Below are 25,347 nucleotides of genomic sequence, written 5' to 3'. Positions count from 1 at the left end.
AGGGGAAGGTGTTAAAGTCGGTGAGTCATCGAGTCATCAAGATTGAAAGAGACCTTTACAGTCTCTTTAGAGAGGGCGGTGAGGACGGTGAAGGGTCTGGAGGGGAAGCCTTATGAGGAGCACTTGGTTTGTTCAGCCTGGAGAAGAGGAGGCTGAGGGGAGACTTCATTGGGGTCTTCACCGTCCTCATGAGGGGAAGCAGAGCGGCAGGTGCCCATCTCTGTTCTCTGTGACCAATGACAGGACTCAAGGGAATGGCGTGAAGCTGAGTCAGGGGAGGTTTAGGTTGGATGTCAAGAAAAGGTTTTTTAAGTAGTGAGTGGTTGGGCACTGAAAAGGCTCCCCAGGGCAGTGGTCACAGCACCAAGGCTGGCAGAGCTCAAGGGATGTTTGGACAATGCTCTCAGGTACGTGTGAGATTGTTGGGGTGTGCTGGGCAGGACTAGGAGTTGGACTTGATGATCCTGATGGGTCCCTTCCAACTCAGTATTCCATGGCTCTTATGATCGTCCAGTCCAACCATTATCCCAGTGTAACCACTAAACCACATCACCCAGCGCCAGATCCAGACGCCTCTTGAACACCTCCAGGGATGGTGCCTCCACCACCTCCCTGGGCAACCTATTCCGATGTCTGACCACCCTAACAGTGACAAAAATTTTCTAATATCTAATCTGAATCTCCCCTGTCTCAGCTTAAGGCTGTTTCCTCTTGTCCTCTCACTACAGGCATGGTAGAAGAGACCCCACTCCCACCTCGCTGCAGCCTCCTTTCGGGTAGCTGTAGAGTGATGAGGTCCCCCCCTGAGCCTCCTCAAGACTAAACAACTAAATAACGGCTCCCTGAGCCATTCCTCAAAAGACATGTTTTCTAGACCCTTCACGAGCCTCGATGCCCTTTGCTGGTCATGCTCCAGTATCTCAATGTCCTTGTTAAAGTGAGGTCGTCTCTCTGCACTGCCCCTGATGGAAGTGGTTTTTTCTGTGTCTCCTGAGCTGAGAGGGGCAGGATGACCTGCAGTCAGCAGGGCTTGGGGTGCAGGTCCTGGGCCTGGACCCTGTTTCTTCAAGGGCATCATTATTTTGGGGGAGCCCTGCCCAGCCTCTGGCCCCTGTGGGCTCACACAGCTGAATCCAGCCTGGATTTTTGGTGTAAACAATTGGTCTCCTGCCCACATCCAGCAGTGATGTGCTGTGGGACTGGACAAAGCCTGAAGCAGGCAAATGTCTGGCTGGAGGTGATGAGGGGTGAGTGCTGAGGGGTCCCTTTACACTGAATTTTGAGGATGGAGCTGGCTGTCACCACTGCCTCTCTTTGTGGCACTGAGGTGTCCACACAGGAACGAGTTTTGTGCTCTTCCACCTGCTGTTAACTGATGTACATGAGCCAAATCTTGAAGGTTTTCCACGTAAATCTGGAATAATTATAGCCCATACAAAGTAAGAGCTGGCCTGTTGTCCTTGCTATCCATAACCTGGAAGATAATTAGTTTCTGTAAATCTGTATATAAAACGGAGGGCTGGGAAATAAAACCCGACCAAACCACTTATAAACTGAATAATGGCAAAAAAAGTTTTTACTTTGAGATAATATGCTCTCGGTCTCTGTCCCTGTGACTTCAGGCTGAGGCCATCCCTTTTTATTTAAGGGTGTTCATTTATAATTTTCTGCTGGTATTTTGGCTGCTGCCCAGTTTTCAGGCTTGTTCTCTTTTGGTGTTAGTGTCCCATCACCTCTCACCACAGGAAGAGGGCAGGTAGGGAATCATATTTATTTAACAGGACAACTCTGTGCAGCTTCCCTTCTAAAGGTGGCCGGTATGGGGAGAACAGGCTGTTCTTTGTACAGCTGGAGACACTGTTGAAATAGTTTGATCAGATACTATCAAAGGAGTTATTTGGAAGTTCATTATCAGTTCTTACAGATATCCAAGTCAAGACTCGTTGGCTTCTCTTCTTTTAGTGCCTTGTTACTTGAATTACAGTGGAGAGGAGCTGGGAGGAGCCTTGTTGGTGCAGGCAGGAAAAGGTTAAGAGCCGTTTGTATCACCTGGGAAAGCAATTCTTTGATTTTTCAGAGGGCGCTAACATGCTGCAGCTCATGGAAACAAAGGAAAGGGGATCAAGCAGAAAAGTTGTTCTTGGATTTTATTCTCAGTGGCAGAACTTGTGAGGGCTGGGTATTGATGTCTGCTGGAAAATACGGAGTTTTGGATTAAAAAGAATTTTTTTTTTTCCTTCTTCATTCAAAAAATGATCTGTGAGGTAAGTCTTGATTCCAACCGGTGACTAGGTAACTTCTTTTTAGGTCGAGGGGTAAGAAAAACCTTTATCTTGCTGACCCATTTTAAAACAGTGAATTCTTTGCTTAAATTGTTCCTTGGGCAGGGAGCACAGGCAGGAGTGTGAGTCAACAACTGTAAAAAATCCCACAACGCTTTCCTGTGTTGTCTGCATTCAAATTGCTTGCATTAATTTCCGAGCTAAAGTATGGAAATTCAGGAACTGGGAGAAGCATAATGAGTCAGGGGAATTTGCGACTCAGAGTTGCAGTAAATATTTCAGTGATGACAGGAGTCTTTCGAATTGTAGTATCTATGTTAATGTGCTTTTGCAGCTGATGCTTCAAGCATCTTCTGGTGGTGGCTCTTAACGTGCTTCCCAAGCCTTGTCTCCTTCATCCTCACTGCACTCCCAAGGGTTTTGTATTTTCAGATCCTGTGAGGACTTCGGTGGCAGCTGGTTCAGTTGTTGCCCCTGTGCATGTGCTGATCCTTAAGGGCAGATTGCTTTAGGGGGTGTAAGAGAGGGGTCTCAATTGCCATTAATTCCTTGCCTATCTGCAGCTGAGACTGAGGAGTTCTCACCTTAAAAAGTGCTGCTGATTTGTGTGTGTGTTTGTGTGTGTGAAAACAGCTGCTTCTTCGTGGCAGTGTGTCTGATTGAAGTGTGATGGGTGGGAACAGCTCACACACAGTTGTCACTGAGAGCAAGTGCCCTGTGAAGGGAAGTTTTTATATCTGGTGGAGAGCCCTGCAAAAACGATCCATTCACCTTGGAAATGCTAAACTGGAAATAAAATGTACTCTCGACTCTTGGGCAGGTTTAACTGCAGCTTGTTCCTTGAGGTATTTCTCTGTGGCTGTCTCTAAGGTACTGAATTCTGGTGGAGTTATTGAACTTTGGGTGGGGGGAATGCTGATTTAATGTTTTTTTTTTTTCTCTTTGCAATTGTCAGTGAATGCTGTAAGTCAGTGGTATCTGATGTGTGGGTTATTTCCCATCGGGATACAAGTGCAGCACTGTGGTGTAACTCGCTGCCCACCTGGTGCTGTGATACAGATAAGCATCAGTCCCTGCAAGAGTTGCCTTGCCAGTTCTTCCTGCTCTTCCCTGCTGTTCCCAGCTTCCCTTTCACCCCCACATTTTGCTCAGGCCCTGGTTTCACATTGTCCATGAGGGACAAGACTATAATCCAGCCAGAGCTGGCGGATGTCACTTCTTTCATCTTAGACATGAACACGCTGAAAGGCAGAGTTGGGGCTGTTTGGTTCCTGCACATTTTGTTCCTCATCGCTGCCTTTCTGTTCCCCTCATCACACAAAGCTTTTATCATCTCCCTGTCGGTGTCCACAAAGTGCAGGAGGAGCTGTGGATGTTCACAGCTTCTGAACTGTCTGTTCCCAGATTCTGGCTGGACAGGAATCTTTTATCACCCCGTCCTATTTTGGATTAATACGTTCTTTGGAAAGGTTATGACATGCTCTGATCTATCACATTCTGCTGCTTCTGGGTCTCGAGCCCGGATCCCTGTGGCAAGTGCAGAAATAAATCCCTGGAGCCTGGTGTCAGAAACTCTATCTTGAAGCACATTGCACATGATTCACAGTTAAATGCTGTTGTTAGCAGGGATTGCTTTTGCATTAAACAAAAGATTGCAAACCCAGATTGTCTCATTCAGCAAGATTTCTCTTATTTGAAGAAGTTATTTTTCAAAAAACTGGACTGTTAAGTGCTTTTTCTTCTGTTGTCAGTATCTGACATCCATTTAAGCTGCTCAGTGTGAATACCATTTCCAATTTCTTTACCAGTGCTATTGATTAAAATGCAGTTTACTTTTCTCGGGAAAATTTGATATTCAAAAATGTCTTTTCACTGTGAGTCAGAATGTACTTTTCCATGGAATAAAAATTCTGGAAAGAAAAAAAAAACAGCTATTGGAAATGTTGAACAAATTATATTGTCATTTCAACCGGGTTATATAAGAAAAATGAAAGAACTTCAAAGTAAAAATGAAGGGCTCTGGTATTTTTCTCATATTTTGAGAAAATTAATACATTTCTTTGCAGTTGTTAGATTTCATTTGTTCAGAGTTTTCCATATGAAACTCTCAGAATGTTCTGTACTGGCCCTAACTCCAAGTTCCTGTTTAATTCAACTGGCTGTTTCAAGTTACATATTAAAAATGAATTATGAACCTTTTTTCTCCTTTGTCTTCAGCCACTGGTCATTCCTTAGAAGTAACAGAAGAAGGGGGTGTTTCCGATATTGTACAGAAGTCTGTAGTTCTCATGCTATAAATGCTGTATCCCATGGTACAATTATTCACAGCAAGCCTCTGGTTTTGAAGAAAACTGGATAGAAAACACCTTTGGAATGCAACGGGTTAAAATCTGATTTTGCTGTGAGCTGTGTTGCATCTTGCAGCTTAGAGATCAAAAAGTTATGGGGTAATTCCTACTGGTTTGGATGCCCTCACATGGTGCTCTCGGTGTCAGTATTGCTGTGGTCACGTTACCACACTGCTGTGGTCAGTTTTTGGGTTTTAATATTCCTTTCCCTTTATTTGAAAGCACTTTTCTGTGCTAAGTGGGAAGGAGCTGAGCTGTGCTCAGCTCTGTGCTCTGGGGTGTTGCCTAAATTATAGAGGAAACAAACTCTGTGGCAAAGGTCTGCTTTTCACTTGCTTAAGCAAATAATCCCTGAGGAGAAAGGGGGTACCCTGGGGGTGATAGGATTTGGGTTGAGGATGTGCCCATCCCTGAAGCACTCTGGATTACACTGATTCTTGGTGTGAACTGGCCTCTCCTTGAACTGGTGGTGGGCACTGCCAGAAGGACCAGCTTGGGGGGGAATACTTTGAGGGTTGTCGGTCCCTCCAGTCTTCAGGAGAGAGCAGAAGCTGTCACACTGTTTTGGGTAGAAATTCAGAAAGACAGAAATGCCATTCTATGCTTTTCCAGCATCATAATATTCTTGTTATTCTTGATTTCTTTTTTCCTCAGTGTGCAACCTGCCTGCAACTTAATGAAGCCCATTATTCCTTGTCCTGACTGTTGTGCTCACGAAGAGCAGACATTATAATGTCTCGCCACACCTGTCCTTTCTCTGTACTAACCAGTACTTTCATTTTACCACAGATGATTTTCTAGCCCTTGGATCTCTCCTCTGGACTCTTTTCCAGCTAGCACATTGTCTTTCCAGAAGTGTGTTGCCCCAAAACCAAACAAGACTTTGGCAGAAGCTCTACCAAAACCAGCTGGAGGGAGAGGAGGACTCAACTGCTCTCACTGGTGTCAGAAAGATGAATTTCCTCACGAGCTTTTCTTCCCCTCTCTGAGTTGCCTCAAGCACCTGTTCTCACCTCTGCTGCTGATGTCCATATGATTTGGTAACTAACCCATGTGTTCTCTGCCTCAGCTTCCCTACAGTATGAAAAGAAAAACTTCTATATGGGTTTTACTGCCTATTTAACTACTTAAAATTTCTGGATGAGGGGCACAAAGCAAGTGGAAAATAATCACTGCATTTGCAAGCCAATTTAGAGCTCAGAAGGAGCAAAGAAGGGGGCAAGACATTTTATAAAGTCCTGGAAGGTTCAGGCAAATGGAACTTTTCAGTTTAAACTAGAACTTTATTTTGGAATTTCTTGAGGAGAGGTTGGAAGTCTGCCACACTGTAATAGCCTTATATTGTAGGAAACCAAGAATCCCTCAGTCTCTTGCCCTATATAGTTCACAGGTACTCACTGGGTCGTGCAAGTCTGAGCTGTTAATTTTACAAACTAAAAAGAAGAAAGGACTTTACAGGCTGATTTCCTGTGCTCAGAAATAAACACCTGAGAACTGCCTAGTGCAGATTCACGCTGTCATTTAACCTCAGCTTTCAATATTTGGTTTGAATGTATCCACAAAAAGCCCTTGTGGCTGTGGAAATAGCAGGTCTCATCAATATTTTGAATGGCATGCAGTTGATTTCATTTAGAACAGAAGATCTGTGAAGGAATTTTCTGTCACCTTTGACAAAATTGAATTCATTTCACAAGAACTTCAGTGGGAAAAATTCTGTTCTAAATAACTCGTCCTTGTGAGTTTGGTAGCCCAAGAGAACGTGGTAAATTCAGCTTAATTTCACTGCATGTATTTTTGGCATTTGTATCATTTCAGGGAGTTGAGATCTCATGTTATAAAGAAATCCAGTAGGTTAGTTGCTCAAGGAGCCATAACTGATGGAACAGGATTGAGCTGATGATTTGACATCATAAGGTTTTGCTGCATTTTTGTGGTGTTCCACTGAGTGTAGATGCATTTGGTGTTGGTACCAGACCTTTGAGAAAGGGAATTTTTTCTTGGATGGGGATGGATGAAAAATGTCATATTTGTGTTGGCATTATTCGAAAGCCAGGCATTACTTTTATGAAACTAAACACTCATCCACTGTAGAGTTTTGTTGCAAGAGATTCCTGATTTGCAGGGATGTGGCTGATTGTATGGAGCACGAGGGCCAGATTTGAGCTTCCCTACACATCCTCAGCCATGGCTGGATCCTGCAATATAAGCCCTGAATGATGCTCTGTCTGGTACTGTAGGAACGCAGAACTCAGACCAATTTGCCAAGGTCTGAGAAGAGACAGCAATGACATTTTTTGAGCAACTTATTTTAAGGAGCAGAATAATTTTAAAGGTCGAACTGTATTTTTTGCTTCAATATTCTTCCTGTCTTGGACACAGAAATGCATATTTAAAGGTGATTTTATTCTGCGTGTTTGAACTCATCCTACTCTGGGGTCTAGCCAAGAAAATGTTGCTGAATTTCCATCCCTAAGTGTAATGCATGTTTGATTTCAGGTGTGGCTGTCCTCATAAACTGAAAAATATGTCCATCCGAGGCCTGAAGAAGAAACAGCCGAAGACTTTTAAAGTCAAAATTATAACAGTGGATGCTGAAATGGAGTTCAGCTGTGAGGTGAGAGTGTCAGAATGCTGGGGAGGTGGGGACTGACCTGTGTATTAGCAAGGCAGAAATTCTGAAAGTTCAGATTATCTGTTCATGGATGGTCTTAAAACTGATCTCTTATGGATTACTTAGTCTCAGATGCTTCCTTCTGTAAAACAAACTATTCAGAATTTGAAGCTCTTTGCATGAAGTCCCTGTGGGTGACACAGCTAAATTAGCAGTAGGTCTGTTTTCTTCATAAGCATTCCAGGACATAATGTAGGCCTTGTTTGTAAGTATTCCTACTTCTCCACAAAATTATTTGTTTTTATAAGAGACACAACACTTCAGGACAGTGCCAGCCTAAATGAAGAAATCTGGTTAAAGCTGGTGCTAAGATGTTACTTATAATATAATTTATAAACTGGTATCTTTGTGCTCAGTTGATCTGGGACATTTTCTTCAATTTGGCCAATAAACTGCAGTTTATTTCTTTAACTGCAGTGGCTGTTTGGTATCTCTGGGCAAAGAGAAAAAGAATCAAATGAAAAAGCTGGCTTTTCTTCTATTGGTTATGGCTATCTAGTAAATTGGTTAGAGAAATCATGACTCAAAATATAGCAAGTGATCAATTGCTAAATAAATTGGGCTGCACTATCAAGGAGATAGAACTGTGCCTGATTAATTCCTAATCATCCAGCAAAAGCAAAATAAGACATACAGTTATTTTGAGGAGTTACAAAACTGAGGTCCAATGGGACTGGCAATTTTTATGAGACTTGACTGATCTAGAGTTCTTGCAGGCAGAGTTGTGAAATTTTGATTTAGAGATCAGAGTCCTGGTTAACAAATCCAGCTTAATGTATTCCTTCCTTTGCTATCTCTCCCTTCTCCTCAGATATTGCTCTTTTGCTGGGATGGTTTCCAGCTTTCCACTCAAATACTGCCTAAAAGTTCACTTTTTTTTTTCTGTTGCCATTAAGTTTTTAGTGGCCGACCCAGGCAATTAGACAAAACCATCTCTTTAACATGTAGTCAAACAGATGAAACAGATGTGCAGCCTCTTTGAAAAAAAAAATGAGGATCATGTCTGTGAATCTGGGACCTTTAATCAAAGTTTGCTCTCTGTGGAGCCAGGCTACTAAATTGCTGCAGAAGACAGGCTCCTGCTCATTTAAATCAGAGGAGCATAAAGGCTTGGCCTGGTGCCACTGAAATACCTGAGGTGTGTGAAAGGTGGATTTGCTTTCCTTGTTCAGCATTCCTAACCTGTGCCCTGACACTGCTTTGATTTCCCCTGGCCTGCCCTCAGTCTCTCCAGTTTGTGTAAACTATCGAGTAATATTTTTTTAACAAATATTAATAAAGCCTTGCTGTGTCCTAGGCAATCAATAGTACAATCCTCATCCCCTGTGCTCCTCAAGTTCTTGCTGTTGTGGCTAAATAACTCCAGTTGCTTTGTGGATGTGTCTCTGGAGGAGAAGGAGAGGAGGCGGAGCACAGTAACTCTTACACAGCAGTAGGAATATTTCATTGAAAATCTAAAGGTGAAATCAGAGTTCACAGGAGAAAGACAAATGGAAAAAAATGCATTTAATAAGTTAATATAGTAATATTAATGTGTTCAAATACCTGTTTTTCTTAATTTTCTTTCTCTCTTTTAGATGAAGTGGAAGGGAAAGGACTTGTTTGACCTGGTGTGCCGAGCACTTGGTTTAAGGGAGACTTGGTTCTTTGGCCTGCAGTACACAATTAAAGGAATGTGCACCTGGTTAAAGATGGACAAGAAGGTATAGGAAACAAAATATTACAGTGTGGCAGTTACTTATAAAAAAGATTCACCTTTTCTAGCACAGGAGCTAAAGGAGTGTGTTACGTGACAACTCATAATTTTACATGGTAGCATTTTTAGGAATAAAATCGTATTATTTGGTCTGGTGGCTTCTATCCCATGTGACCTGGAGCCTCACATACTAATCACCACTATATGCACTGATTGCTCTTAGATTAAAACTCAGCATTGCCCTTCCTGCTAAAATATGGGAAGGCTGCTTTAAGTGGATTATGGGCTGCTTTCTGGTTTTCCTTGGGAATATTATCTTGAGACACTTATGTATCATTTTCGCTGCTGATTTTATTTTCTCTGTAAACAGGTTTTAGATCAAGAAATCCCCAAAGAAGATCCCATTAGCTTTCATTTTTTGGCTAAATTCTACCCAGAGAAGGTAGAAGAGGAACTATTACAGGAAATTACCCAGCATTTATTCTTCCTTCAGGTCAGAAATAATTTTTAACCATGAATTCCTTCTGTATTTACCCCAGTCCTTTTGTATTGTCTTTGATCTTGTTGGCAGCTGTTATTCTCAATGATTTTACTTGCTTCAACTGTATCAGCATCTCTCTAAATATTTTAATTTTGTGAAATACAAATATCTCTCCTGACTGCTGTGGTTTTGTTCAGGTGAGCTGAATGTTTTGCCTTCTGTAGGTTTTTGTTCTCTTGATGGCTTCTCTTATCCTTTGTGCTGGGAATTGGAGTTAAATTACTGAAACCTGTAGTTTCATGTAAAATGACTTTTACACCTAGCAGTTTGGGTGATAATTACACATCTGGATATTCCAGACTTGGTTTTGCTCCTACAGTATTTGTTAAAAAATCCATGCAAGGCTGGCACTGCTTGGAGGACTGTGAGGCTTCTGCCCTAACTGGTCAGTGCTGAGAAGTGTAAGTGAAACCATCCTTTTTATCAGTTGAAGAAGTTGTCTTGAGGACTGTGTCACCTGATCTGCTCTGGCTGCAGATAAGGTGGATGAAGAGAGTCTCAACAGCTCCTTGTCACTGTCATCCTAGACCTGCTGGTGTAACCTCTTGTGTAACCATTCCCTAACTCTGTTCTTTCAAAATGAGCAGAATTAGAAGAGGCCTGTTATTAGATGTCCATGGGCTGTGGGGGAGTGACTGCACAGGCAATTGTGGAAGCAGTTGTGGAGGAGAGGGAAGGAATGGTAATAAGCAGCTGGGGACAGTAAGATTTTTCACCCATATCAGCAGCAGATGGAACAAGACCTTTGGCTACAGCCTATCCCTGAAACTAAAACTCATGAGTTCCTAAAAATAGTCCTGGTGGTTATTGGGAGATCTTCTTTTGCAGGACTGTAGAAAGCAAAACCACTAGAAAACAAGCACTCCCTGACATGGCCTTCTTAAATCTTCATTTTAGATTGTAGGGGTAAAAGAGCATAGAATTTGGCAGCCATTCTGAAACACAGGTTTGTTCATCTAGCAAGTTTTGAAAGGAACAGACAGCAGGCACAATTTCACAGCTCCATTAAAAAGCAGATGAAGGAGCAAATTCTTGGAGCGCCACCTAAATAAAGATGCATCGCCCAGGGAAAGCCCTGCTGTGTCTCCACAGCTGCAGCAACAGGCTGGAGCTGGAGCAATGGGATACAGGCATTGAGTTTTGGATGGTCACTCGTTGGTCAGCTGTTTGTTCCAATGTCTGGGACATCCACCTTCCCTCCCAAGTGGCTGGGGAGTCCCTCTGGAAGTTCAGCCTTCTGGTGTGGTGCTTTATTCCGGTAGCTTTCAGCAGGATGTGTCTGTGCAGGTAGCTTGGGTGTATGGAATAAATTCAGTCTGCAGCTGTAGATAAACACAGTAAATACCCTTGTTCCCTGAGGAGGATGTGTTTATGAAATAATGGGAAAATCATGCTGTTCTGAGGGTTAATACACTAACCAGAACTTCATCCAGAACCCTTAACCACTTGGAAATTTGCTTGTTAAGGTAATTTTGGAAACGAATGAGAGGGGCAGAACTCTTTTCCTAGTCTTTTAATCCTGATTTTTTCCCTGTTTTTTTTCTTTTCTGCTTGAACCTGCCTTGACTAGCAGATATGCAATTAGCAAATTCTTGTCATTCCGAAGCAGGAAAACAAGACTGAAACAAATTTGAACTTGCAAAGTTTCCTGACTGTAAGAACTTAAGATCACACCTGGATGCTAATAGGAAAAACATGTACAGACATCTGGATGCCTACAGGTTTCAGCTCTACTGACTATTCAGACCTTTGCAAATTAATGGGGCATAACAGCCTTCTGCAAAATTCCTGAATCAATGTAAATGACTGAAGTTAAATGTTGTCTGCTTAAAGATTAGGTAATTTGTTCCTACTTTATGAAGTTTAACAAAAAGTCCTTGTAAAATCTGATCAGAAAAAAAAAAAAACCCAGACACTTACGGGGGATTTATCTACATTGTTCTAAATTCTGGAACACGATATGCACCACGGAGTATGAAAGCTGGAGCTTTCCAGATTGGAAGAAAAGTCTTGTCGGTCTTTTCATTCTTTCCATTTTAACAGCTTAGAAAGAATTTTCCCTGTACTATAACTCAGGTTCATACATTGGACTCACCAGAGACTAAATTTAAAAGAAAAACTTTCTTGATGGTTCATTTCAGTTCACAGCACCTGCAGTGCCAGGATGTATTTGTAAAGATAGCTCGGTGCTATCACAAGTAATTTTTCCTTTTGGAAATGTTTAAGTCTGTGTGCTACGCAAAATTTTGTTGTCTTGTGCTTGTTATTAGGCTAAAAACATTACACCTGAGAGGAGGATTTGTGAAGATTAATTTCCCCTTCCCTCTTTGGGTTTTCAAATAAAAATTGCACAACTGATTTAAAATCAAACAAAAGCTCACAAACAATTTATCACACCTCTGGTGTTGGTAGCACCACAGATTATTAAAATGAAAAGCAGGTTAAAAGAACCCTTTACCATTTATACTGGGCTTTTATTTTAAGTCCCTATGTGCTTAGACCGCTGAAATGGAATAAATTAGTGCTCTATTAGCTTCCCTTTTTTAGGACTCCTTTATTTTCTTATTCTGGAAAGCTTGAGAACATACTATTATGGTTTCAGTATGTCCATGGCAATACCAGTCAGCCCTGAGCAATCTGGTCTGGTAGGTCCCAGGTGACCTCCAGAGCTCCCTTCCAACCTAAAATTTGATGTTTGACATGATCTAAAGCTAACTTTTCCAAAGCAGAAAGAAAAAGGATTGTTAAAAGAAATGAAGTGCAGACAATAAAAATCATGCTTTATAACATTTTCTTTTACAGGACTCCTTATATAACTGTGTGGAGATAGCTGACTGGCATTTTTGGTCTCATTAAATGCAATGTTAAGTAAAGGCTTCCTGTGTTCCTCAATGCCAATTTATTGCTGCTGTTATTAACTCATAATGGTGATGTTTGGTGCCAAGTTATGGTCTGGGCATGTCTAGTTTCATTTCAAACCTTACATTAGTCCTGATTTTGAGCTTCTTTAACTTGCTCCCTTTTTCTGTCGGTGTAGGTTAAGAAACAAATACTGGATGAGGAAATCTATTGTTCACCAGAAGCAACAGTTTTACTGGCTTCTTATGCTGTTCAGGCCAAGGTTTGTGCATAGAAGGTCTCTTTTATGGACTCTTTTTTTAATTTTTTTAACCAACACATCTACATGGTGGTGTGTAAAACACAGCAGCGTTAAAATTTGCCATGAAAGAAGTAGGTCAACCTGGGAGGTACAGGCACAGTTAGAAAAATAAGCATTAGATGCCACTACAAGGGGTTTTTTCTATACTATGCTTTCAAAATTTAGAGGACTGCTTTGGACTTAACACTTTAATGTAATCTTTCTCCCAGCTAGAATTATTTCCTGTTCTTTTAAAAAATAGCCATGGATACAGAAGGTGCTCACAATGGAAGGACATGATGTTTTTTAGTATCTCTCAGAACATAGTTCACTTCATGCCACCAAGGGTCAAACTCATCCAGTGGCAGGAGGTGAACACAGTCTCTTAGGAGGGCTGACCCTCTGCAGCAGCTCAGCTTATGTGCAGTTGGCTGTAGGAACAGGGGAGCTCACATTCCTCTGGTTCAGAGTATGAAGTCATGGGAGATTCCTTCCTTCCTGCAGTTTCCAAGAGCCACAGGTTAGGACTGAAGTCTAAGTTTAGAGGCCACCTTAGTGGCTGTGTTGCAGCCAGGTGCATAACACGAGGCCTGGAAGTAACTTTCATGGACTGTTCAGATGAGAGGAGCCTGTTTATGTTGTTACCCTGTATACAAGAGAACCAAAATAAAGTCTGTCTCAAGCAATCACATTAAACTCCACAAGCAACAAGTTCTTCAGCATTCTGCATCCAACAACCCAAACTATCTTTTCCTTTCTTGGCACAGTATGGTGACTACGACCCAAATTTTCATGAGCCAGGCTTTCTAGCCCATGATGAGCTTTTACCCAAAAGGGTAAGTCTTTTATTCTATATAAAACCAAATCTTTGAACCTACTCTGCAACACAAATATTGCTGTGGATTAACCAGAGCATTAGAAACTGTGCAAAGGGACTGAGCTGTGAACTGCATTGCTGCTCTCACATCGCTTGGGAGAGGCAGCACATGGATCTTGAAAGGACACCAACCTTCTTCCTTTCCCTGCAGGTCCTCAGGCAGTACCAGCTGACAGCAGAGATGTGGGAAGAGAAGATCACTGCCTGGTATGCTGAGCACAGGGGTATTGCCAGGTACTGAAATCATTGCAGTCTTTGGAAATCCCACACATTTCAGTCACTGGTTATTTGCTGTCTACAGTGAACTTTGGCTCTTGTACAGTGAGCAAAGAAATACGGGTCTCCCAGCTGTGTTAATTAATTTATCACTAAGGATAAAAGCACCAGCTCATCTGGGGTAAAAAGGGTCTCGTGTAGGGCTCCAGGTGCTTGTAAACTGGACTTGCTTTGAGGAGAACAGAGAAGCTGAGGGCTCCTGCAGAGAATCATAACCCAATACATCTGAAACAGGAGTCCTGCCTCCTAGTCCATATATGCCAGCAGAGAGAAGTTCCTGCAGCGTGTGAGTTGTGTTGAATCTGCAGGTAGCCCTGAGAGTTTTGCATTTTCAATTAAGGCCATTTGCTTCCTGGAGTTGCTGATGTCTGTCCTGTGCAGGAGCTGTGTTTCCGGAGCTGGATCACACCAGTCTCCTTCTAGAATAAAAACAACGAATCTGATATGTTTTATACTTTGTGAGAACCAGGGCTCAAAAGGGTGTCAGTGTACTTAGAAAGGAAGCAAAACAGTAAAGACACAGCATCATGACTTTTGGTGCTAACCCACGTGGACATTCAGCTACTTCAAGACATTCAGCATGTCCCAAAATTCAATTAAATGAGAAATAGGAGCTACTGGCACCCAAGGGCAGCTTTTATGAATATTTGGGCTCAATTTCTCTTTGGCTGTACAAGAGGCTTTTTAGCACTATTTTTATTGAATATTTTCCTCAAGACTTATTGATGCCTCACCTTGAAGGGAGGAGAAAAGTGGGTGGAGAGACCCTTCTTTGGCCTCGACCATAAGGTCTGTTTAGAGTTTGTTCAGGCCTCATTTCTCAATGAACTCTATTTCCTGAAGGAAATATATTCATGTAAAGGAAAACAATAGCAGGGTAGGTTTCCAAGACATAATAATGATGGAGTGGCAAAACTAACACAAGGATAAGACTGGACTTGAATTTTAATAAAGATTACACTATACATGATTCATGAATCAAAATAGGTGTAACTTTACTGTCTTTTTTCCTGTTGAGTTGCTGGTTTTATTATCCTTTTTCTATTGTTGAGAGCAAGATGGCAAAATTTAAGTAAGTTTGTACAAAGGACCAGATTGCCTGTTTGTGTCTAAGTGGGGAATGTAGAACCAGCCAGGAAAGAAAAGTTAGAAAGGAATCTTATAATCATGGCCTTATTCTCTAGGGATGAAGCTGAGATGAACTACCTGAAAATTGCCCAAGACTTGGAAATGTATGGTGTCAATTATTTTCCAATTGCTGTAAGTGCCTTATTTTAGCAGTTTTCAATTGCTGTAGATGATGGTGCTGTTCTTTTAAAATCCTCCAGGGAGTTTGGAACTGGGTCTCCTAACTTCTGCTTTTCCCTGCTGATGGTGGGCTGTGTAGTGATTGTCCTGACTTTTACTTGCCTGCTAAAGGAGTCGGTGAATAAAACATTTAAGATTAATGTTTTACAATCAGACAAAGGTCTTGAGTAGCTCCAGATATGTAATAGGAAGAAGGAGAAATAGTTTGAGCTGCTGTAGTCAACCTAGAGGACTTGGGTTATCAGGTAGCAGTGACAACATTCTCTATATTTTGTAGAAACACCGATTTCCTAAAAATACAGATAAATATCAATGCATTAAAACAAGTGTGGTTCTTGTCTGTGGTTGTTTAACGTCACCATAAATGCCATTTACTGATATCTCTTGTTTTTTAGCAAAATAAAAACCACACAGATCTTCTGCTTGGAGTTGATGCCAAAGGTATTCATATCTACAGCATTAATAACAGGTTCTCTCCAAACAAGTCGTTTGAGTGGAGCGCTATCAGAAACATTTCCTATAGTGAGAAAGAGGTAGGATGGCTTTGATGTATTATTCTTTTTATATGGGTGTGGACTGGGATTCTTGGAACAGGCTGAAAGCTTTCTCTGTTTAAATAATTTGGGGGAGAAGGGGAAAATCCTGGGGAGCTTTGTTACAAAACTAAAAATAACAGACCTGCCTTTCAGATGTGCTCGTAACCTCGGTTCCCCGAGGCGCCGGGGGCTGCTCTGAGCTCTCACACTCTGTTCTGGTTCCCTCCCTGCTGCTTGTCCTTTGCAAAACAAGTGTGTCTATCTCTGAAAAAGATAGATATTACAAATGCCACCGTGACTGGCTTCCTCAGTTATCCCAGCGGGAATTCGATGATCCATAAAAACTTAATGCTGTTTTCCCCAGCGGAAAACCTCCTTGTAGCTGGGGTTTGAAGCGCAGTGGCAAGAGGAGACATGCAGGGAGAGATCCATTTTTTTCTGCCTGAACTCTGCCAGTTTGTCAGTGTGTGATGTCAGGCTCCAGCACAACCCTTCCATTGCAATTTCCCTGTGATTTCAGAGCTTTTACCTGTAGGAAGTACCATGGAGAGTGGGTAGAATTTATTCTCATTACAAGTCGTGGGCTACATGGAAGGCTATAATCAGAAAAACAAAATCAGGAAAACTACATTGGAATTGGCATACCTGGAGTTTGTCAGCCAAAGGATAGCACACCTTTTCCCCAATTTTCTTTGGGCTTTTTGGAAAACATTGAGATGAGATTTGCTCTTTGGAGTTAGGTGCACGTACATTAAATCAGGCAGCCCTACAGGTCTTCTGCCTCCAAAGAGTTTTTGGTCCTCGATAACAATAAACTTCCCCTCAGGTGTGTGAATGAACTGTGTTAACTCACTGTTGTTGGGAAATTGGGCATCCCTGGGCTAAATCTCTTCTATATTAAGTGACACATCACAGCCTTGCTCCTCACAAGTCGTTACCTATGGGGTGAAATGAGCTGTAGGACCTCATGATCTTGGTGACTCAGATGCCCTGGAATTACACATTACAGTGCAAATGAGTTATTGGAATAGAGTTCTGTCTAAGTGTCCTGGTTCTGGAGAATACCATTCCTAAACCACCACACTAACCCACGAGTCACAGCAGACAGGATCTTAAAGAATGGAACCATATTTTGTTATGCAGCCAAACTCAGCCCAAAGGTATGAGGTGGAGCAGTTTGTACTGACCTGGCAGCATGAAAACCCTTCATGTCCTCTGGGAACAGCTTGAGGGATGGACTGAAAAAGTGAGAAAGCAGGAGCTCTAGGACTGTCACCTGCTGGTCAGAGGAACAAGTCCTTTAGGCCCTTGCTATTATACTTGCAAGGATTGGTATTCTGAGAGGTGTTTGGCATCTCCCTGACTTTAAGAATGTGACTGCTTCTGGGGATTAGTAATGTATTCTGTTTTCCTGATAACCAGTGCTTGTTCCAGAGTTCTTGTAGTGTACAGTGCACAGGTGGTGTTATTATGAAAACCACCATCCAAACTGGCACTGGGGTGGGTCTGTGGGAGGCTTTATCCTCTAACAGAGCCTGCTCTGGGAGCAGAGGAACCTCTGCAACAACAGCCCTGGTTCTGATTCTTTGGAGTCAAACAGTTTTGCACCACTCTCCCCACATTTGTGGCATAAATCGCTGCTTCCCTGGAGAGGAATGGAGATGAGATGAAGTTTGCGTTAGTATTAATAGTTTCAGCTTTGTTTTTCTCCTCCTTACTGTGCCTCCTTTTTCTTTTTAATTTTACCTGTATAGTTAACTATCAAACCTCTTGACAAAAAAGCAGAAGTCTTCAAGTTCTTTTCCTCTCAACTCAAAGTGAACAAATTGGTAAGTGTCCTGCTTTCCTTCTTTAAATCTGAGCTTGGTAATACTGGCTGATACCTGAGTGAGAAACACTGCTTGTAAAACCTTTGGAGAGTAAGGGAGCACTGAATTTCAGCATGTTTTCCTGGAGATTGTGCTGTCTAGGGAGTCAGGGAGAGTATCTCTGCCCTCTCTGGAGAGAAAAGTGAAATGTGAAAGAAGGCCCAAATCACAAAGGGAAAAAAAGATACTGGAAGGGGAGGATGTGGTGCATGGAAAAGTGCAAAGCCACTGCAGAAGCAGCTGCCTGTGTGGGGTGGGATCAGAGAAGGATGAAGGACAGAAGGAACCTCTCATCTTGTTACAAACTTATCTAAAATGTTATATGAGCCTGCCCTCGGTGCTGATTTTCTTGGAAGGGAAGCAACTGCCAGCATTTGTGCTGAAATCTTGACTTGTCCTGTGAGGCCAGTGTGGGGCTCTTTGTCCCTCTGGCTGGGGCACAAGTACATCAAAATCACACTTGCTTTACCTTTCCTATCCAGATTTTCCAGTTGTGCATTGGAAACCATGACCTATTTATGAGGAGAAGAAAAGTGGACTCAATAGAGATCCAGCAAATGAAAGCACAAGCCAAGGAAGAAAAAGCTAGAAAAAAGGTAGGTTCTTTCTGCTCCTGTATTGTTGAAAACAGTGATTATTATTCCAGCTGGTGCCCTTGCTGCCCATGCCTCGTGTGTGTGGGAGGTAAGAAAGTGCAGCAGGATTGAGTGTGGGAACAGCTCCAGCGTGTGTGTGGCACCTGAGGATGTCAGTCCTGTTTGTGAGACTGAATAGGTGATAGCAAAGATTTGGGGTACATAACACATCAATCCAAGGGCTCTTCCAGCAGTCTGAAATAACCAGTATTACCTGCTAGAGGAGTTCAGTGCTGCAAAGTGCAAGCAGCTTCATCACTGCATCTCTGGTGACTGTCAGTGCCCCAGACAGAGAGCAGCCTGGTCTTCATTGGATGCGTTTGCTGCGCTGCCTCAGGCCCAGGTGAGATTCTGCTGCAAACCCACAAACGTGGTGTTGCTCCTCCTATTCCCAGATGGAGAATCAGAGGCTGGCCAGGGAGAAGCAGCTCCGAGAAGAAGCTGAGAGAGCCAAAGAAGAGCTGGAAAGGCGGCTTTTCCAGCTGGAAGATGAAGCCAGGCAGGCAAATGAGGCCCTGGTGAGCAGCACGTTCATCTGAATATTCTTGTGCTTGAGGGGCCTTCTTGTTTGGGAAGGAGGATTTTTTTTGTCTTATGGCTCCTGTGAGACAGCAGGCATTATAGCTCAGGCAAAGCTGGAGTTTCTTATCCCTGGTGGAAAGGGCATGCAGGAATACCTGGGAAAATGCTGCTCTGCCATAGTCTCCCTTTGCTGTGAGCTATTCACTCCCTGTGTTTGGCTCAAAGTGCTTTCTTCAGGCAAAGGGGGGAGAAAGGAAGTAACCTTGGAGCTGAAATTGGGAGAAAGGGGCACAGTGCACTGGCAACTGAAGGGGCTGACTTCAATTTTTGGTCGATACCTTTGTCCAGCTTTATGCACATGTGTCTCCTTGCTTTGTAGAGGTGAGAGGCAGGAAGTTCTGGAGCAGAGGAAGAACACCAGACCCTACAATTATATTTAATTTTTATTTAAGAAATAACATTTTTATCACTTGATCTTTTGGGAAAAGATACCTTCTTCCTGCCTGTCTGCAGGGGTGATTTTGGAGATGCCAGACAAGGAACTAAGAAAAATTGTTTCTTCTCAGCTTCGATCCCAGGAAGCAGCAGAGTTGCTGGCTGAGAAGGCTCAGATTGCAGAGGAAGAGGCAAAACTGCTGGCCCAGAACGCTGCAGAAGCCGAGCAGGAGCGACAGAGGCTGGAGATCACAGCCCTGAAAACCAAGGAGGAGAAACGCCTGATGGAGCAGAAGATGCGGGAGGCAGAGCTGATCGCGGTGAAGCTGGTGAAGGAGTCTGACCGCAGGTGGGGTTTGCTTGGTGGGGCTGTGTGGTCTCACCAGGGATGCCTGGGTGCAGAGAGTGCTGCTTTTCTTACAGCTGAGCCCAGCAGGGAGGAATTGTTCCTGGAGTGACACTTCACAGTGACTAAACCTCCTTGCATCTTGTTTGTTCCACCTGGTCCCAGTGGTTGTGAGGCAGATCGAGAAGATGCGAAGCTTTAGAGATGTTTAGTAGGAAAGATCCAGGATGCAGAAGCATTTTCTGTTTAGTGTTATCAAAAGAGCACTGGCTACCTAACTATCTAAATTTCCCAATCTGTATACCTGTGAGTTAGGAGGCTGTTTTCCTTCATTAATACCAGGTGAAGGTCTCTTGTATCCCATCAGATCTTTGAGAAGTGCAAACCAGGCAAACTCATGTGGAGTGTAAACCACTCCAAGTGTTTGCATGTTCCATAACACTGTGCTGCCTGAAAATGCAGAGCAGACCAGTGTTGAAAGAGGATGTTTAACCTTGCTATTAAGGGCCTTCTGTTTGTTTTAGGATACTGCCAAAAAGCTTTTCAAAATAAAGAGCAGATATGTTGCACCTCTCCCCACCTCAGGGAGGATCTCTGACAGCCTGGAGAATCTCTATCAGCAGGTCACAGCTTAGCCCATGGAAATGAGGAATAGGAAAAACATGTTAATTCAGCCAGTTTATGCAGGACTGTCTCTGAAAGTGTGTGTCATGCTGTGTGCAGTTAGTTCTCCACGTGACCATCCTACCACACATGCCTTGGGGTGAAGTTATCACAGTAGTGGACTTGTTCTCTGGAAGCTAGTGAGGTGCATAGCTCTGAAATCCATGTGTTGCTTTATACTGGAAATCATCAGCCATTCACATCAGGATATTTATCTTTCAGAGCCAAGGAAGCAGAGCATCTGAAACAAGACCTGCATGAAGCCAGGGAGGCTGAACGGAAGGCGAAGCAGAAACTCTTCGACATAACCAGGCCTAATTATCCTGTAAGTTTCTGCTCTACTGGGCACCACTTCATCTTCAGAGACAGTCAGATGTTGATGGCATTTTTATAGCCCCCATCAAGCTGAGTAGAGACATTTCAGCATCCAAGTGGGGGACAAATACCTGAGGGACCAAGTGGTGCATAAACACAGTGTAGAGAGGATGGAAGTTGTGTTTGTCCAGGGCAGTGAGTCAGGCTGTAAAGAAAAGCAAGACAGAAGTTAAAAACAGGACTGGTGTTGGGACTTAGGGAGCAGAGACTGTCTTGCCTTCATGCCTAATACTGACTCTGTGCCATTTCAGTCAGGCAGTACTTTGTGGAGATGGTTGTACTGAACCAGCTGTGTCATCCTGGCACGGGAATTGCCCATGAGTGTCATCAGGCAAAGCAGATGGAGCTGTCTCCAGCAAGAAGGCAGCACTAAGGATGTGTGCCCCAGCTTTATTTTCTGCTCCAGTCTTGCAGAGGATGGATTTCCATTCTCAGCCAGGATACATCTCTGCCCTTGGATCTGTGGGCTGGGGACTTCAGCAGCTCAGCTGGGTACAGGGCTGCAGGAGCATCTGTGTGTCTCAGAATCTTATTAAATGGCTCAGCTGGGCATTCTTGCAGAAGCTGAGGAGATAAACCCCAAACCAAACAATCAGATCTTACTGACAGTGCTTGTGTTGCCTCTTTCAGCACGTGGCCAAGTACCCGCAGTACTCCCCAGCTGACACCAGAGAGGCCAACTTTGACAAAGGATCCATAAAGCTGGATTTGAAGGACATTGACCTCAAGAGACTATCCTTTGAGATAGAGAAAGAGAGGTATCAGTATGCTTGTGGTGTAAATAAATGGGAATGTTAATCAAGGACAGTATAGAAAGGAAATCTCTGGGAATCTCAGTTCATCCTTTTAATAACTTGGGATGGCCTCCTACTTGTACGTATGGCCTTTTACTGAGCTGGTGTGGATGATGCCCGTGTAAGACCAGCTATTTACACACAAGAAGAGTTTTCTGGTGACATCAAGCCATGAAAAGTGCAGAACCTTCTGTCTTGGGGAGCAGCATGCCAGGGACAAAGCACTTTGCTGAACTAACAGCTGGTGAGAGAAGTTTCCCTCTAGTGCTGAAGTGTGGTATTGCTGTGAGCTAATCCAGCAGAGGCTTTTCCTCCCTTGGTCTGGAAGGAAATGCTTGGTCAAAAGCCAGGAAGTGAAAAGAAGAAGGTGAACCTCCTTCTCACTGGGTCAGGGGAGCCAGACTGACATGTGCCAGACTTCATTTTGCTTATCAAACTCCAAAATGAAATAGAGAACAACTCTCCTCCTTCCACACACCTGTTCTTGGGCTATGTGGTGTCACTAAGCTTTTTGTCTCCCATGTGTGGACTCAGGCTCGACTACTTAGAAAAGAGCAGAAAATTCGAAGATCGACTGAAAGAACTGAAGTCTGAGATCCATGCTTTGAAGCTAGAAGAAAAACAGTCTGGGCTTTACTCCCATTGGAATGAAGTCCTGGGCTCCTTGGATCGCTCCTTAGGGAATGTACGTACCCTAAATCCCTGCCCCTTTCCTCAGCATGGACTATAAGGAGAACAGCGTGGCTGTGCCAAAGGTAGCTGCTGTATTTCAGCTCAAGGCTTTAGTACCCCTGATAGTAAAACATCAAAAGCACGAACACAGAGGAGGAAAATTCATGTCAAAACAAAATCTAAGGCGTTTTTCCTGGGCGTGATACCAGTGCCATAAGCAAGAAATAATCAGCTTATTTTACAGATTATGAAATCACAATAAGGGTTTAAGGTCTTGCAGCAAACTAAATTGTTGTAACTAACACATTTAAATGTGGTTCCCTATGGTTTGCATCACATTCTCATTCATGTGCTTTGTGGTTGCTAAAGTCATAAAGTCTTGGTGTGTATTTTTTTTTTTTTTTAAGGAATGAGGAACTAGACTCAGGTTTTTGTCATAAGTTGCTTGTTATTTATATAAACACTTCTTCCTGAAGCAGTGTGAAAATAGGGTTGGCTGTGTCTGCAGGTTGTTCCACATGTTACAAAAGTGGCTCTGAGTCAACAGTTTTAGAGAGAGATGGGAGGCTTGGAAAAATTATGAGGAAAGATGGCCTTTATTTCCTGACTATTCATCTGATGTTCTTTTTGGCTTAATGAGTGTTGATATAGAGAGGGCATTAAATTTCCATGTGCTCTTTTCTTTTAAAGGCCCCATCATGGATGAAAACCTTTGAAGCTGGAGATTCATTGGATATAAATCTTCAAAGACCTTTCCCCGCTTACTTGTTAAACACTGCAAGCAGCTGGCCTTGTACCAACAAAATTCAGCACACAGTGCCAATGGAAAAGTCATCTTCTCAAGCAAATTCATTGGTTGCCAACAGTGTGGGCACAGAAACCAGAAAACAGATTATAAAGGTAATCAGATTTGTAAGCAAATTCCCAAATGTTGACTAAAAGTTTAGAGTCCAGAGAGAATGGCTGGTTGTAGGGACCTGGTTTGTCCAGCTCTGTCACAGCCTCTCAGATGACAAGTCAGTGCAAGGCTGTTGCATGATTTTGGAGACCCTGTGCTGGCAACATCATTTGGGAGTGTTTGAGGCCACCTGTTTTCTCTCCCTTACGATCTAAGCTGGAATGCAAAGCTGTAAGCCTTGGTAAATGAAGCAGAGATGCCCATACACAGTAGGAGGATCTGTGTTAAATGTAATTTGTATCAGCCAGGCTTGGAAATGAGAAATGTGCCCCCAGGTACAGAGAGCTTAAAACAGGCTGTCTTCTGGTTTTAAAAGGCAGAGAGGAAGACACCAATAAATACCCAGGCTTCCAACAGATCAGTTCTCTTCCATGTGTTCCCTGTCAAAGAGTCCAGAAGAGCTATAAGCTGGGTTTTATGAAAAAACAACCTGCTTTTTGACATCACTGGACTGGAGAATCAAGAAGGGTGTGTGGCCTTGAACACTGGGAAAGAAATCAGCTTTTCTGTAGGGAATGCTATTTGTGCAAGGTACTGGGAATGAAGAAAGCTTGATGTATTTGCTGCTGGCTTATATGAACAAAACTGAGGGGGTTCAGGATCAGTTAGAAACTCTAGTATAGGACATTCAATGCTTCAATCTTCAGAGTTGTGTGATTAGAAGGAACACAGTTGAGTGTAGCAACAGATGAGGGATCAGCTCTTTCTGAGGCAAATAACAGAAGTGACTTTTAAGACCAACCTCATCCAGGTGGCAGGGGTGAGGCAAATACACTGGTTTAAAGAAGGAAGAAAAAAATATTGCAGGGCATCTTGCAAAAGGCCCCAGAGTTGGAGGTAAAGGAAGACCCAGACCAAAGGGAGTTACTTTAAGGTGGAACTAATTTTGCCTCTTTGCTTTGCCTGCAGGTTCAGCAGCATGATTCAGATGTCATCTACATTTGAAGCATCTCGTTTCCTTGCCAGACTGGTGGGACTGGTGGCCTTCTTTTTGACTGCTGTAGAATGGACCTGTATAGGACACTTGGGCAGCTCTGCCTGTAAAGGGACATGGCACTGTGGTCAGAGAGGTGCCATTCAACCTCCAGGCAGGGACATCAGCTGGGAGCACTAAAACTGCCCCTGCAAAACGTGACCAGTGTCTCTGGGTACAATGGTAAACGTGCAAACCCAGAGGAGTGTTGTTTACTGCTCATGCACTTTTGAAGAGACACTTTACACTTTGCTAAACCTTCCTCCCCCAGGTGTTTTCACACACTGACTTGCCAGTGCTGTGCTGTACTGCTGGAGGAAGCATGTGAGGCAGCAAGTGCCCAGGAGGTGTTTGGGATGAGAAAATTGTACACAAGCTCGGTGTTTACCTACACAATAGCATAATTATGTTTTTGGTCTGGTCCATGGGGCACAACTCCCACAGAGATGCTCAACGTTTTAGTGTTTGCCTGCCAAATATTTTCCTTTTCCTCCCCAAACATTTCTTGGATCACTTAATTGATTTGCATTTCTCTGTGAGAAATCTCAGCTTTTAATTCCAGATGTAGAAGTGGACATCTTCAAATACCTCTCATTCCTGGGGGAATCCTTTGTTTGGAATAAAAAGCTTCTGCTCTTACAGTCTCTGACTAGAGGAAGCACTTGCTGTTGCTTTTGCTACTCGAGCAAACTTTGCATACATTAACTGGCTTCCCAGTTTTGTGTAACACAGAAACTCCCAAATTAGACAAAGACAAAAGATGCTGTTGGTGTCTGCTGAAGTTGGACTTGTTTCTGATGGAGAAATGCATGCAGCAAATTGCCTCATTGGTAAAACCCACTTGCATTTTCCAGGTTTGTGTGTGTTTAAGTGCCTGTTCCACCATAAATCTTCACTCTGAGAGCTTGTGGGGAAACTATGCAGCTGCAGCTAAAGTAGTAGCATGTGACGTGATGTAAAAATGAATGTTAATGTTGCTAAATATCTTGTTCTAAAAGCTAAGAGTAAAAAAAAAAAAAAAGTTCAATAAAAAGCTTCAATTTCCACTTGCTAGTAACAGCTTTGAGGGGAATGTTGTGTCAATATTCCTACAACATTAACAAGGCAGGTTTGAAGAACAAACACATCTCCTCTGTAGAGATCTGCACCAGGCTGAGCACAGTGGGGGATGGCAACTGCAGCCAGCTCCGTGTCAGGCTTGTACCAGTCGTGGCAGCCCCACGTGGAGAGGGACCTAAGTGATCCTGAGTGTGTTCCCAGCCCTGGGAGCAATGGCTGCCCTGGGTGGGTGGGTTGGGGTGTGCTAATTCTCTCACAGCTCTATCTGGCACGTGATGTTTGCAGACTATTGGCTGTTACATAGTTTCTGAGCTGTCTGCAGCAGCCTTGTGTGTGAGAGGGAGAAGCTGTTTGAGATGCCAGAAGGATGAGG

At 43.1% G+C, this 25,347-nt stretch overlaps 1 protein-coding gene across 2 annotated transcripts; it reads left to right on the top strand.

Moving 5' to 3' along the window:
• The first annotated feature begins 8 nt into the window (after positions 1-8).
• Positions 9-24,961, top strand: LOC113990498 (merlin-like). Of its 2 annotated transcripts, none has more exons than XM_027726000.2 (19): positions 9-20; positions 5,420-5,670; positions 7,127-7,244; positions 8,879-9,004; positions 9,368-9,490; positions 12,576-12,659; positions 13,445-13,513; positions 13,706-13,788; positions 15,015-15,090; positions 15,534-15,671; positions 17,429-17,503; positions 18,025-18,138; positions 18,573-18,695; positions 19,266-19,483; positions 20,366-20,468; positions 21,149-21,276; positions 21,847-21,997; positions 22,675-22,884; positions 23,852-24,961. In XM_027726000.2, exons 2-19 carry the CDS (start codon positions 5,663-5,665, stop codon positions 23,885-23,887), a joined length of 1,983 nt encoding a protein of 660 aa, XP_027581801.2. In that variant the 5' UTR covers positions 9-20; positions 5,420-5,662; the 3' UTR covers positions 23,888-24,961. The 2 variants fall into 2 exon arrangements, with proteins under 2 accessions (XP_027581801.2, XP_027581802.2); XM_027726001.2 differs by lacking the exon at positions 9-20 and adding an exon at positions 2,008-2,264.
• Positions 24,962-25,347: the final 386 nt, after the last annotated feature.

The sequence above is a fragment of the Pipra filicauda genome, unplaced genomic scaffold (genome assembly GCF_003945595.2).
Source record: "Pipra filicauda isolate LSUMZ 115617 unplaced genomic scaffold, ASM394559v2 scaffold71_size5581439_pilon, whole genome shotgun sequence".
NCBI classification, from domain to species: Eukaryota; Metazoa; Chordata; class Aves; order Passeriformes; family Pipridae; genus Pipra; species Pipra filicauda.
This window is presented reverse-complemented; position numbering and strand designations above follow the sequence as displayed.